This window comes from Prosopis cineraria, unplaced genomic scaffold (genome assembly GCF_029017545.1).
Source record: "Prosopis cineraria cultivar Desert tree isolate PC_DT_omini unplaced genomic scaffold, ASM2901754v1 PC2, whole genome shotgun sequence".
Taxonomy (NCBI): domain Eukaryota; kingdom Viridiplantae; phylum Streptophyta; class Magnoliopsida; order Fabales; family Fabaceae; genus Prosopis; species Prosopis cineraria.
The window spans coordinates 40,712,579-40,727,247 of record NW_026555333.1 but is presented as its reverse complement, the minus strand read 5'-3'; the positions used below and the strand labels follow the sequence as shown (position 1 = coordinate 40,727,247).

Here is a 14,669-nt window from a genome sequence, read left to right as displayed (position 1 = left end):
TTCCAATCTTGCAAAGCTGTTTGAGTATATAATAATATACCGAAGGTGTGATGGACTTTTCAGATCTGTCTTTATAAACACAACAAATTATGAGATATTTTGCAAAATAAATAGACTACAAAATGAGATATTTTCAGGTCTCTTATTTTTTTTTTAACATTTCCAATTAAATTGGTTATTCCTTGGTTTTATTCTTTAAATTCCTTGCAAAGTCCTACCATCAACTAGTCAAAAATACCATATAAAGTAAATTTTACAATTTAATTATTAGTTATAAATATTAAATAATATAACTTATTTATAAATAGCATAACTTTTGTAAACGACAAGTTGCCATAGCAACACCAACTTCCATACTTGAAAGAAGTTTCGAGCTTGATTCTAGTTTTGGCGTTGACATATTTATGTGTGTATGTGTTTAATTTGATTGTAATAAATAAATAAATAAATAAAAACATGGAAGGTAATTTGATGCTTTTAAAATGAAAATCTCCTGAATCATATAATCTCCTTTCATTTTCTTCAAATTCTTTTCACTGCTCTTCTATTGTCGACATTCATAGTACAAACTAGATCCTTAGATAGGGCAAGTTTTTCTTTTTCTTCCCCCCTCACCCAGTATCTTGAGCATATCTAAAACGAGTTGAAGGAATTTAATAGGGTCCAAATTAATCTGAATCAAGCACTTGTGGGATCAACTCTTCCAAGAAGCAAATACTTTCATTGAGTATTTAAAGGGACATCTAGTTGAATTAATATAACTCTAGTCAGTTGAAAGTTGAATCCAAGGGTTGGTAAGGCAAGCTTTTCTTTGATGTAAAAAATCTTAGGTATTGGAAAGGGAATATCCTGAAAAGATAAAAGAAAAGTTATTTCTAGTTTATACAAAGCCAGATGGGTGGATACAAGTAGGACAAACATGCCCTTAATGGGTTTGGTCACATTGTTTTTATTATTATTAGAGGACTTGGAATTAGAATCCTCATGTGATCCAAACAGGACCAAACTAAGAAACATGTGGGTTGGTTGCCACCTCAAGTTCTATACTTTGTTGCATCTTGACTGAAAAGATGATCGCAGACTTGTTCAGATCAACCTTTTTGTATTCCAATGGCATTCAAGAATCTTAGGAATTTTTTTTTTTCATGAAATTGATTTTCTTGTTTTTCCCGTTGAGATATTTGACTTTTCATTAGATCTCTAACATTCATCCGCTTGTGTGGTGACAAAGAAAGTGACATAAGGGAATATGTAATTGTTTATGAGGTCAACATCTAATCATTATAATTACCCACTTTTTCTATTTCTATCTGAATATATGATATACAATTCAAACAAAATTTTAATTAATTGTTTGATTGATGGAATTGAACTATCCAGACTTCATCTGAAAAGTTCAAACTTCTCATTGTAATCTCAATAAAAGAATTAAATTAAAATAGGAACAAATTTAAATCATTCAACGTAAATGTAGACTAAATGAAACTATGAACCAAGAAACGAAATTGCTAGTTTCAAAAATTTTGTTTACTTGATCATTTCTTTTTTTTTTTCCTTTTAATTTTATCTCTAACTTAACACTTTCTGATAAGAAATAGAAACACACACATTCATGTACACATATAAATATGTTAGCACTAGATTCAAACCCAGGACCTTTTCGAAGTGAAATAGGTGGTGTTACCGTTGAGACATCTAATCGTTCGTATTTGTTTAATATTTTTGTTGTACTGTTCAAGAGAGAAGATGATCTGACCTTTAAGTTCATTTATGCTTTTGCCCTGTATAATTCTCCCGGGTTCTATGTAAGAGTTCTTTGACTAAGAAAAACAAACAAAGGAAAAAAGAAAAGACAGAAACCTTGTTTGAGAGCTTGAGATTCCCGTATTCATTTACCAGCTTCCGTTAAGTATTAAATATAGCGTACTTAGTGAATACGTAAACTTTTTTATACGAAAGATGTTTGATGCATTTTTTCAACGGTGTGAGTGATAATTAAATATGTTTTGTATGGGGTAAAGATTTGATAATCAAGTCAACGGTTAGAATTATTTGCATGTTTCAACAGCTCAGATTTTTTTTTTTGCATAATGCAGCATTTCAACTTTTAAATATAATATTTTAGACTTGGTGTAGAGGTGTAGCACGTAAAAATGCATGAAACTGTCGTGCTGCATGATGAAGAGATGATCATATAGACGAGCAATGAAAATTATGGGTTAATGCATGATAGAATGGTTATCATGAGGTTGTTGCAAGGGAATGTGAAAGTGAGTGAAGCAGGGTCCCGACACTATTTTTTTTGATTCAATTTATAAGTTACTTCTGATATATTTTACTAGAATAAAAAATAATTTAATCTCATCCACTTAGTTTAAAAATTCAGCAAGTTTTTAATTTTACTTCTATTAAATATGTTTAAAGTAAAACTTTCAACCATTTAATAAAGATAAAAAAATAAAAATAGACACAATAATCATTACAATGCCCTATAAATAGAATTAAAATAAATACTTTTTTTCTCTTTGACCTATGAATATGACTAAAAGAGTATATTAAGAGACAAGGCTATTTGGAAAAGGCGTGTGGATGATTTGAGTGATTTCCCTCTCTGGTCCCATTTTTGGGAAATTCTCTCCTCTTCTGAGCGTCTTCTTCCTTCCTTTGAGTCCTAAAACTCTTCTTCTTTCTGTTTATTGTCGAATGTTATTTGGACTTGGATGTAGCTTCATAAGCAATATAGTGACTGTGTGCTGATTGAATATTAATGATACACTTGCTATTCCATTGCACTGAGTTATTTTGATAGGAGTTCGTGACAGAAACATTTAAAATCCGTGAAGTAACAAATTTGGATTTTGGAGGAGCCAGAAGAGGTTCAGACAAATTCAAATTGATTGATGGAAAAACATGTAACATGCATTCAAAATGACAAAATAAGTACAGCCTTAAATAAACATGAATCAGGCACATTTTTCTTTTCTTTACACACAGGCAAGGGATATGAATGAAAACTAGTTCCCTGACCAACCTCAAGACTGGAGATCAAAGGCATGCATGCAAACAGAGCTCTCAATCTTGTACAAGATAATTTATGCTAAAAGAAAGAGAAAAATAAAAAATAAATAAATAAAATTAAAAAGCACTTCCACCTGAAAAACCAAAATGCATATATTACTGCTGACTGCTGAGGCTAGTAACGTTTCCCAAGAATTATGCCCAAAATCACCGATACAAGAGCTATTCCCAAGATAAGCTTGAAGTTCATCGTTGCCGGCGACGCCTGGCTGGTTGACAGATGAGTCTCCGCTGAATGGGGAGTCTGGGAAGATGCTGATGCTGCATCTGACTTTTTCTTGCTCTTTCTTTTTGATGGAGTGGAGATGTTTGATCCGATGTCCCTGGATTTGATACCTGAACCGTCCTCGGCACTCTGGAAATCAATTTGAAATGTTTAAAAATCTTTCAATTTTCTATAATAGAAGAATGGGAGAATGACAATAAAGTCCTAGAAGAGGGAATTAATGACAGTTAGGTCCCCAACAAATTTTAAAAATTCATTACAAGTATTGATTTAGACAATTGCAAACAGGAATCCCAATAGAAGGCTGGGAGTTGCATTTAGAATTTAAATATCTCATTTGGAATCAGAACTCCTTAATTTGCAACTATCTAAATTGAAATTTACAACTTATTTTTCAGATAACTTTATTAGGGATCTAACTGTCCTTAATTCTCTCTTTTGGGACTCAACTGTCATTCCTCCTAGAAGAATGAGTATTGTACTGAGTGTAACTTCAGGCACTGGCACATGCCATGAGAATGTGCCTTGGGATTTTTAGAAGTGGATTACCTTGTCAGAGAATTTACTTGCAGCCTGCTGCAATGTCTGCTCCAGCTCTTCCTTTTGCTTCTGTATAAGAGAAATTTCCTTGCTCTTGACTTCAAGTTGTTCATGAGCACTTTTCAGGGTCGCTTCACGTTCAGACTCTTTCTGAGATCCTGCTTCTTCCTGCTTAGTTGTAAATTTTTATTAGAAAAATGGAAATCAACATCATAAAAAATCAATTTTTTATCTTTGACATCAATCTCTGAAAGCTAAGAGAATTTTTCAAAGCAAAATAGGTATTGCCAGTATTGAGAAATGACTATTGCAAAGCACAATTTAGATCCAGAGGAATAAGTTAACACATGAAGAACTCTAGTAGTACCTTTTCTTTCAGGACAGATTCAGCTTTTACCAATTGCTCTTCAATTTTCTTCAGACGATTTTGCAGCACAGGTTTCTCAGCAGCCTCAGTCATGAGATTTTCAACCTTGGATCTCAATACATCTTCTTTCTCCTTTTGTTCTTTCAATTTCTCTTCTAGCTCCAATAGCTGAGACTGTAGTTCCTTCTTTAAATTTTGATTTGTCCCATTGAGGAGGCTATTCTCCTCGGTCACTGAAGAGATCTGCAAGTTGATGTCATTTTCATTTAGAGATTGTTCGTTCGTTCTGATACTTGTTTTGATAAAACAAATAAAATAATAAAATGTGATCACAAATAACAACAAAAACAGAAAGGACAAATAAGAGGCAAAATATTATCAATAGCCACATCTAAACCTGGGACTGCAGTGCTTGCAATTCGGCAGTGTGCTTTGCTGTTAAATCATCAATGGCCTTCTTTGCAGTAAGTAGCTCTTGAAATGTTCCATCCTTTTCAGCTAAGGATTCAGAGAATTTAGACTGTAAATCACTTAATTTGGATTCATACACAGCTATTTCCTGATTAAGCTTTGAATTTTCCTCTGTTAGCCCCAAAACCTCTTTCTCATAATGGAGTGACTTGTTTTGCAGTTCCTCAACAACACTTTCAAGATGCTTTAATTTTTGGAGAGTCTCATCCAGCTCCATTTTATGTGTTTCAGATGTTGCAGCAGCTTCCTGTGCCTGTTCTTTGTAAAAATTAATTTGGCCTTCTAGTGTATATAACTTCTGATTCAAGTCATTGGCTTCAGATTCTTTCTCGGTATGCCGCTGCATTGCTTCGTGTAACTGTGATTGTACTTCTAAGAAGCGAGATTCATACACACGTTGAAGTTCAGAGGATTTTGCTTGTGAATCATTCAATTCTGCTACAGTTTTCTTATGAGAAAGCAGTTCTTGAGCAGTGGCTTCCTTCTCTGATACAGCCGAGTTTAATAGTTCCTGAAGTTCATCAAGCTTGCTTTTCAGCTGAATATTTGTTCCAACTAATAATTCATTCTCTGAAATGGCCTGAGAATACTTGTTCTCGACATGTATAATTTGTCTCCTCAGATCTTCATTTTCGCTTTCAAAAGAAGCTAGTTTATTCAAACTACGCTCCAATTCATCGTTCAAAGCGTCTGATTTTTCAGCATTTTCAACCACCTGATTCTCCAAAAACTTAAGTTTCTCAAGCAGGGATTGAACCTCAGAATCCTTGCTGCTAAATTTTGCGGTAGCTTCTTGGAGCCTAGTTTCTGAGTCTCTTGCTATAGATTCATGTAACAGTTCAAGTTCTGAGTTTCTTGCAGCAACCTGCTCTATATCTCTGCTTTTAACCTCAAGGTTTTCTTCAGAAACTCTAAGTTTCTCCATTATCTCGCTTTCTCTTAACTCAGCAGCCTTGAGGTCATTTTCAGTGCTTCGCAGCTTATCTTGTGTGAGATTTAATTCATTCCTAACAATTTCCATTAAGTTTTCTGCTTCAGCAAGCTTCTCGTTCAAACCATTTGACACGTTGTCTAACCTTTTCTTCTCATCTGTTACTGCAGTCAAAGATTCTTCCAACTGCCTCTCCTTTTCACTAGCTGTCTGCAGAGCTAACTCAAGACTTGAAGCCCGTGCTTGAAGTGCCTCGAGTTCTGTTGTTAAATTAGAAACGTTGTCAAGGTGGTTCTTCGCATCTGCTTCTGAATTGCTACATTTCTTCTCCAATGCGCTTATCTGTTGTTCAAGTTCCTGAATTCTGTATTTCTCTGCTTCAAGTAATAACTCCAACTCATTTGCCTTTTTGTTAGCATCCTCAAATTTGGAATGGGATGTCTGATATAAATCTTCTAGTTCTCGACTACGTTGATGATTCATACTTGCTCGATCCTCATGCTCGGTACATTTGTCCTTGGCAATCTTCAGCTCCTCCTCAAGCTGGGAACTCCGCAAAGATGATTGATTCAAGTCGGATTCCAATTGACTTACCTTTTCCAAGTAGTCCTGCATTTGGGCACTAAGCAGATTCTTTTCTTGCTCAGCCTCTGTCAACTTAGCATTGAGCTGAGATATTTTCTCCAAAAATTCTGCCACTTCTCTCTCAGCACAACTGGTTTCCAGTTGTACCTGATTTATTTGTTGCTCAAGCTTCACATTCTTCTGCTCTGCAGCTATGAAGCGCGCTTCCATCTCCCTCAGTTGTGATTTTGCCTCTTCTGCAGCTGAATTTGAAGCCTGGATTAAGTCTTCAAGCTCAAGATTTTTTTCACTAGCAGTAGCTGCGGTAGTTTCAGACTCTATATGGAGTTCTTCCAGAGACTTCAACTTCTGCTCAAGCTCTGCATTGTTTGAGAGTGTCTGAGACAGTAGAGAATCTACTCTACCAAAATTCTGCTCTGAAACCATTAGTTTTTCCTCCAGCTCAGTGCACAAGTCTTTAAACTGCTTCACGCCATTGGTTAAATCTGCCACAGTCGCTTCAAGACCATCTTTTTCAATATTTAGTTTAGCCACCTCTTCTTGTACAGCCACCACCTTTTCTTCCTTAACCTTGAGATCAGCTTCAATAGATTCCCTTGACTTCTCTTCCTCCTGCAACTTTGTTTTTGTGTTTTCAAGCTCAGAAATCTTTTCTTGCAATTCTTCTTTGGTAGAGAGAAGTAGGTTTTCAATTGTGGATGCATCTTCCCTCAACTGAGTTTCTGAAGTCTTTTTCATGTTCAATTCCTCGGTCAGCTCATCTATAAGAGATTCTTTTGAAGAAAGTCTCTGCCCCATGTCCAACAGCTGGGATTTTGAGTGTGTCAACTCCTCTTGTATGGCAGAAAGTTCTGCTGCAGTATCTTTTAGTGCTTCTTCAACCTTCTGACTTTCTGCAGTCTTATCATACAGGCCCTTCAATTCTTCCTGCAGAGAAGTCATTTGATCTTCCATTTGTCTTGCACTCACTTTGGCTTCTCCAAGAAGTTTCTCAAATTCTATAGCCTTCTTCGCCTCAGATTCAGCATGCGAACCACTTTGCTTATGCAGCTCCTCAAACTTCCGTGCTTCATCTCCAGAAAGTTGCACTTCAAGTTGTAGTTCCTCCATCCTCTTTTTGGAGCTTTCAAGCTCTAGGCTCAAATTATCAAATGCCTCCTTGACTTTAATAAGCTCCTTCTGCTTCACCTCTTGAGTTTGCGATGCCTCTTCCAGAGTTCTGAGTTGTAAATTATACTTCTCCTCAGCTTCAATAATCTGTTCTTTCAATTTCTTGTCGTTCAATTCAAGCAACTCGTATTTTTTTTCATTTTCCTCCAAATTCTCTTTTGTTACTGCAATCTCACCCTTCAACTGAGCGTTTTCACGTTCAGAGGTCTTCAAAGATTCTGCTAGTCTTTGTAGTTCAACCTCAAGTTCATGTATCTTCTCATGTGCTTCCAGTAATTCTCTGCTTGAATTACTTGAGCTTCTTTCATTTGTGGAGGACTTCTCACCATCTGCGGATGCTGTTTCAGCTGCACGTGAACCATCTTTGGCATCTATTGCTTCCTTCTCAACTTTTATGAATTCTCCATCTAAGGCATTCTCTTCCTCTTCTTTCTTTCCTTCTTTTGATACTTGAGGCAAGTCAATATCTTTTTCCTGTCATAAACAGTCAGAAAACAGACACAATGAAAAGTACACCTTATGTTTCTGAGTAATTTGCCTATAACATGATCGACTACAATAACTGCAATAGGTAATTATTCAACATTCATGTCTCGGTTTCTTTTAAAAAAATAAAAATTGGGCATTTCTACTTGTAACAAGCTACATGCGACATGGGAGGCAGGACAAAATGTCAGGTAGAATTCCACAGTTCATTTGCAAGCACATATTAAGAATTACAAGCAACAATTTTGAGCACTTTGGCTGTGGCTTGAGTTATTATATCAGTTACTCCTAAGGCAGCATGCAGTTTCACAAAAAGAATATAAGGAATAAGTAATTAGATTCAAAGCAACAAGCTTTTCATCTTGTCCAATGTAATAAGTAGGCAGATTTACATGCTCTGAATGATATTTTTTGCCGATGCAAGTCTTTTAAACTTATGTACAGATTTAATCCAAATTGAAAAAATTCAAGTTAAATATTAAGCTGAAGTTTCAAGAAAACAGATGCATATGCTAAAGTACATATCACAACAGCGATCAAATTATTCTTTCAAAGTGAAAGAAAGTCTCTAAACAAAATAATTATGGCCTAAAAATTTATAATCTTCTTACTTTTCTTAAACTCTTCTAGTGCCGTAATTGGCTCCTCAGAACATGCAGCTTAATTAGTTCAGTCCAAATGAAAACATGTATATCTTTCTAGTATTTAAGTTCTGTTCCTTTCTTGACCAAAATATTTAGCTATTAATCTTTACAATCCATGTAGTTAAGGTCTCGTTTGGTTACTAGAAATGAATGGAATGAAATGGATTAAAAAAATAAAAGTAAAGATGAGATGATCAAAAAGTATGGTGAATCACATTTATGAGGGAGAGGGTAATTTAATTCATCCACATTTATAGTATATATTAATGAGTTTTATTATGCTTATCATGAGAGAGAAGGGTGATTTAGTTCTTTTTTTTTTTATTGATTTTTTTCAATCCATTTCATTCATTTTTAGCAACCAAACAGGACCTAAGAGTTGAAAAGATGCCATAAACTTTCTATCGCCATGCATATTTTGTGAATTTCCCATGCTTTTAAATCACACTGTGAGGATGTAAATATAAAGGGTTAAGCAATATATTTTAGTATTTAAATCCCTTGTTCACCAACTTCGTGGCTTAAATCAAATAAGCGGTGTGATAGCATATGAATCTATGGAAAAAAATAGAGTCGTAAATAACTGGCAATATGAGATTATGTAAATAGCCATAAAAATTAGGTTTAGTCTCTTGTATGGCTGATCTGTAAACTGAATACTACGTAAAATGCAGTTGGCACGACAGCAATTCTACTGGTAGTAAATGCTAATGTGAAACCTTGCAAACTTTTCTTAAGGTTCATGCTTCTCACTCCAATTAAGAGAGCTTTATACAAATAAGCAATTTCTAAAATAACAGATATACAATGATAACACCTTAGTGCCCGTTTAAATTTCAGTTGAGTATAATAGATTATCAAAATAATCAATTGAATGATAGATTTTAATCATAATTGATTATGTTATAACGCAACCTGTTTGGATATTCATGCTAGTAATGTTTTTAAAGATCCAAATTTTATTAAGAAAAAAAGAAGAGAAAAAAGTTTTGTTTTAGTTTTATTAAATTTTGTGCCTTTTTTGTGATTTTTTTCCTGGACCTTTTATGTAATTTACTCATATAACTTTGTAACAAAAACACGCAGAAGTGCCTGTTTGGATTGAGTAATTAACCGATTTTAGGGGCAAAAAAATCGATTAAGTCATAATTTATTCAAACACCCACCTTTTTCCAAAAATGATTTTTCCCCAAAAAATTGATTTTTTCCCAACGCTCCAAATTTCAGCTTCTCGACTTCTACGTGTTTTTGTTACAAAGTTATATGAGTAAATTACATAAAAGGTCCAGGAAAAAAATCACAAAAAAGGCACAAAATTTAATAAAACTAAAACAAAACTTTTTTCTCTTTTTTTTTTTCTTAATAAAATTTGGATCTTTAAAAAAATTACTAACATGAATATCCAAACAGATTACGTTATAATATAATCAATTATGATTAAAATCTACCATTTAATCGATTATTTTGACAATCTATTTTACCTAACTAAAATCCAAACGAGCATGAAGTCGAGAAGCTGAAATTTGAAACGTTGGGAAAAATTGATTTTGGAAAAAGGTGGGTGTTTGGATAAATTATGACTTAATCGATTTTTTTGCCCCTAAAATTGATTAATTACTCAATCCAAACAGGCACTTAATTTGGAAAGTATTTTTGATGAGAGGTTCATGCTTGTTGTCACTGCACTACATATCAGAACTTTATATAACAACTAACTTCTGTACCAACGAATGAAATGAGAATCATACCTTAATGTCCCCAGCATTGCTATCAGTCTCCACAACCTTTTTCACTGAAACTTCTGAAATGACTTGTGTCTCTTCTTCCATGTTTGTTTTCACTTATTAGCCTGCTTCAAAATATATATAACTGATATATTGTGAGAAAGAAAAGAAATAAGAATAGGGTGGATATACTTGAATAAGAATCATTATGGACTTCAAATGAAACAAAATAAAGAAAAGATGAACTAGTCTAGATCAACAGAAAAAAGGAAGGGGAAAGAAAATCCACAATTTCTGTGCAAAATCAATAACATAACACTCGTCAAAAATTGTAGCAGAAGAATTATTATATTAGTATTACTTATTTATTTATTATTGTTATTATTATTAGGAGGCACGAGGCCTTGGAATTTGGGAGTCGGAAGATTGAACCTCAAGTAAATCAAGTGCTTGTGACACTTAACTCCAAGGGAGATGCCATTTAAACCAATGCTCTTGGGCAACAAGCGCTTGCTATTTTTTTCGACAGGTCGGTTTACAGAACATGGAAAGACATTATTGCTGTCGTGTGTCGTCGGTGATCAACACAACTCTGGCACACTAATAATACGTGTCCAACATGCGTAGATATGTGTCAATATTTGTTGTTTTGGGATTCTCTGGGATCGTAATTATTAAAGCTCATCTCCCAAGTTCATCAGGAAATTAAATTAAATTATATTAAATTTATCGTGTTATAGTATAATATACGTTTCCTTACTCCAATAAATAGAAGTCATGTGTCATTTTCTATCACGTTTTTTTTTTGGGGGGGAACGTGCTATCTCTTTCAAGTTTTAACTTCTTATAGAACTGACAAATTAATTTACCTAAAAATCGTATTGCTATTTAAAAATAAAAAAGTCCATCTTAGGATGGGAATTGGCAACGAAACTGGCGTAATTGTTGCTTGAGAACAAATGCAGACACAGCTCAACAACAAAAAAAAAAAGAAAAGAAAAAAAAATACGAATATTTCTCGATTTCTATCAAGTTTTATACACTTATATAATCATTAAAACAAACGGATTATATTATATATACTTCCAAAAAGATACATTTGGATACTGATCTCCCATGTGAAGATGTCATGTGGAATAATCACGTTGGTGGATTATATTATAAATACTTCGTTACATCTTGATTTCACATATAAGCCAATTCTCTTTCAAAGTTTTTGGGCCTATTTTCTCATGCCTGTTATTTTCTCCCTTTTCTCAGAAATGGAATCTATCATTTCCTTTTCTTAATGGAAGCAAATTTCATCTGAACCTTTCAATCGGAGATGGAAGTGGGGCCCGCATAAGATCTAACATTCAAAGATGCTAATGAAAATTGCCCAAGAATGTGCCAGGATAAGTGATGTCTGGGTGGGCCCACTTTTTGATTGTTAGCCACTCCACCAAACCTCTTTTTAGCTTTGTATCATTTTTCGCAAAGTTCAAAAGCGTGTGTATTGTGGACAGCTTAGCTTAATCATCCGCACCCCTCTCACAGCTACCCCGATTGTCTTTACACTTTGTGTATTTATTTTATTTTAAAAATTCTTTCCATATTTCCTTTTCTTTTTTTATTTGCTCACATCCTAAATAAGGAAAAAGTAAAAAAGTAGGGGTAAATCCGAATTTTCAAGATGGGAATTACCACCAGTCAGGCTGGCTCAGCGAATATCTCTGTTATATTTCCTGCTCTCGAGCTTTCTTTTCTACCCCAACTTTGGAAACTGCTCTATATATAATAGTCTCCATATATTCTAATAAATATAATAATAAATCTTATTCTAAAGAGATCTGCGCATGTAACGGGTTATGTTATATATCAAAATCAACGACACCAGACACCATAAAAACAATAAAGAATTGAATTAAAAACTTCTCCGTTATTGGTTTCTTTTTGGATGAATACCGCAAGACAAAGGGCTGAAAATTTGCGAGATAACAAATCTCCGATCAGGGCAAAGACTGAAATCTTGATCGGAGCTGAAGACCCAGCAAAATTCAAATAGGCCTTTTACTTTTCCGGCTTCTTTGCTTTTTTCTGCTTTAAAATTTTTAAATCATTTTGAAAAGAAGCAGAAGATTGATTGAAATAGAACTTCACCTAACCCATTAATCAAGGGAGAAAACGATCACAGATCAAAACAATGAAGATGGAATAATTACTGATCAAAGAGAAACATTAATCAAACAATTACAGTGCACTGAGCAGTGAGCACAGCAGAAGCTACTGAGCCACCCATACGAACATATAGAGCAATAAGATTCAAATCAAGCCTTAAAAGATCAACAGTTCAATAAACAAATCAAAATCTGCGAAGATGTAACCAACATCAGAGATCAAAACACGGAAGAAGAAACAATTTCTGATCCAAGAGAAGCATCATAAACCACATAGAAACACATATAGAGAAGAAATCGACAGCAAGGGCATTCAAATTAAAGCCTTAAGAGATCAACAGTCCAACACACAGCTCAGAAAACATGAAGAATCAAAACAGCACACAGAACTTTCAATCAGGATTCATCTGACACATAGAAAATCGATAAAGGCAATAAAAAACAAAAACGCAGCTCCAAAGATGATCGGCGGCTGAAGCAAAGGCGAAAACTGAAATAGAGGAAAGAGGAAGTGAATTCTTGCCTTATAGAAAGTGAAATTCCTTTTGATTGAAGCAAGCGTGTTGGTCTCTGAGAAACTATATAAATAAATTGAGATGTGAGAAACTGAGATTGGAGACGAAGAAGGAAGAGGAAGGAAGAAGAAAGAAAATGGAATTTGAAACAGAGAGATTCCTCTGTATATATACTTGGAAGACTATGGAGAAAAAAGGCAGAGCGGAGGAGCCTACATTTTAACGCACGGGACCCCACAAGTGGGGTCCAGCACCACCCATATTCGGCGATTGAAGAGCTGAAACGCTGCCGGTTTGCCCTCCCTTGGAAATTGTCCCTAGTTTTGCATTTAATTACAGAAATGGTATTTTTCTTTGGCCAAAACCATTGGCGTATCGTATCTTAACTCATGGGAGCAGGTCATAGTTGCCGTTTGAACATGATAAATTAAAAAATAATTTAATTTTTTTAAAATTTAAAAAAAATATGATAAAATCCTCTTAATTATATAAATGATAATATAATTTTTCTAAATATCATAATTCAATTAAAATTTTTAGAAGCTTTTGTGTCAATAAATTTTAAATTAAAAAAAATTATTTTATTTTTATTGATAAGTTAAGATTTATTATTCAACTCTTATGAATTATAAAATAAAAATTATTATTTATCAAGAAAAAAATTTATTTCTTATTTAACTTTTATAATTAATAGAATAAAATTTTTTATTTTTTAAATAAAAATTGTGATTGTAACTTATTATTTTTAATAAAAATAAAATAATTTTTTCACTTTAAAATTTATTTATATAAAAATTCCAAAGGATTTTAGTGAAATTATTCATTTGGAGAAATTGGATTTTCGTTTATATATTTAAAAGATTTTATTATCATTTTTTTTTAAATTTTACTTATAATTTATTTTTAATATATTTTATTAGAACAAAAAAAATTTAAAAGCCTATTAGTGCTCTTAAAAAATTTATAAATTTATAAATTTATTCTTATAAAATATTTATACTTTGATAATATATTTTTTTCTCACCAATACGTGGAAGATAAAAAAATTATAATAAAACTTAATGACATAATATATAAATAAAATTAAAAAAGTTATTCTCTTTTTATCTTATAAATAAGAGTAGAAAAATTATTTTTTAAAATGATATTATAATTCCTCATTTTCTTTTTATAAGTCAAAATTATCTAACAGATTATCTTTCCACTTCTACCCTCTATTAATACTTAACAGCTTATTATCATTTTTATAACTTTATTCTAAGATTTTGTAATTTATCTTATCTAGAAGAACACCACATTCTTTGAAATTTTGGTTTAGGCCATGCACAGTTCAATTACCAATTTTCTGAGCTAACAACTGTCCAAGAAGTTAATATAGAAGTTGCTTTTGTTGCTTTTGTATTTCTTGAAAAGTTGGAATTATTTTTGTATGAAAAATATACTATTATTTGATTTGAAAAACAAGTAAAACTTATCTAAATTAGAACTTGTCTAATATGTTTGATTGAAAAAAAAAGAACTTGTCTAATCTAAAATATAAATTTTATACTTTATATTAATTGATAGTTAAGGAAAAAATAAATCCAACAACTATTTCCTTAAATGCATTACACGATAATACGATTTGTCATATATTCATATAAGAGGGGTACAAGCATATTGAGTAGAATGCAAATTAATTCAAAATATTCTTATTGTACTTAATAAAATATCCCCACATTTTCTTCCAAAACAAACCAACCTAACATTTTGTTTTTTGAATGAAAATTCTGAACG

General features: G+C 33.0%; 1 protein-coding gene across 1 annotated transcript; it reads right to left on the bottom strand.

Annotated features, from left to right (window-relative positions):
• Positions 1–2,877: 2,877 nt before the first annotated feature.
• Positions 2,878–13,046, bottom strand: LOC129302051 (uncharacterized). Its single transcript, XM_054940712.1, has 6 exons — positions 12,902–13,046; positions 10,247–10,347; positions 4,609–7,842; positions 4,212–4,454; positions 3,854–4,012; positions 2,878–3,433 (listed from the first exon to the last, which is right to left on the bottom strand). The coding sequence occupies exons 2-6, from the start codon at positions 10,325–10,327 to the stop codon at positions 3,194–3,196; spliced, it is 3,957 nt and encodes a 1,318-aa protein (XP_054796687.1). The 5' UTR covers positions 10,328–10,347; positions 12,902–13,046; the 3' UTR covers positions 2,878–3,193.
• Between the last annotated feature and the right edge of the window lie 1,623 nt (positions 13,047–14,669).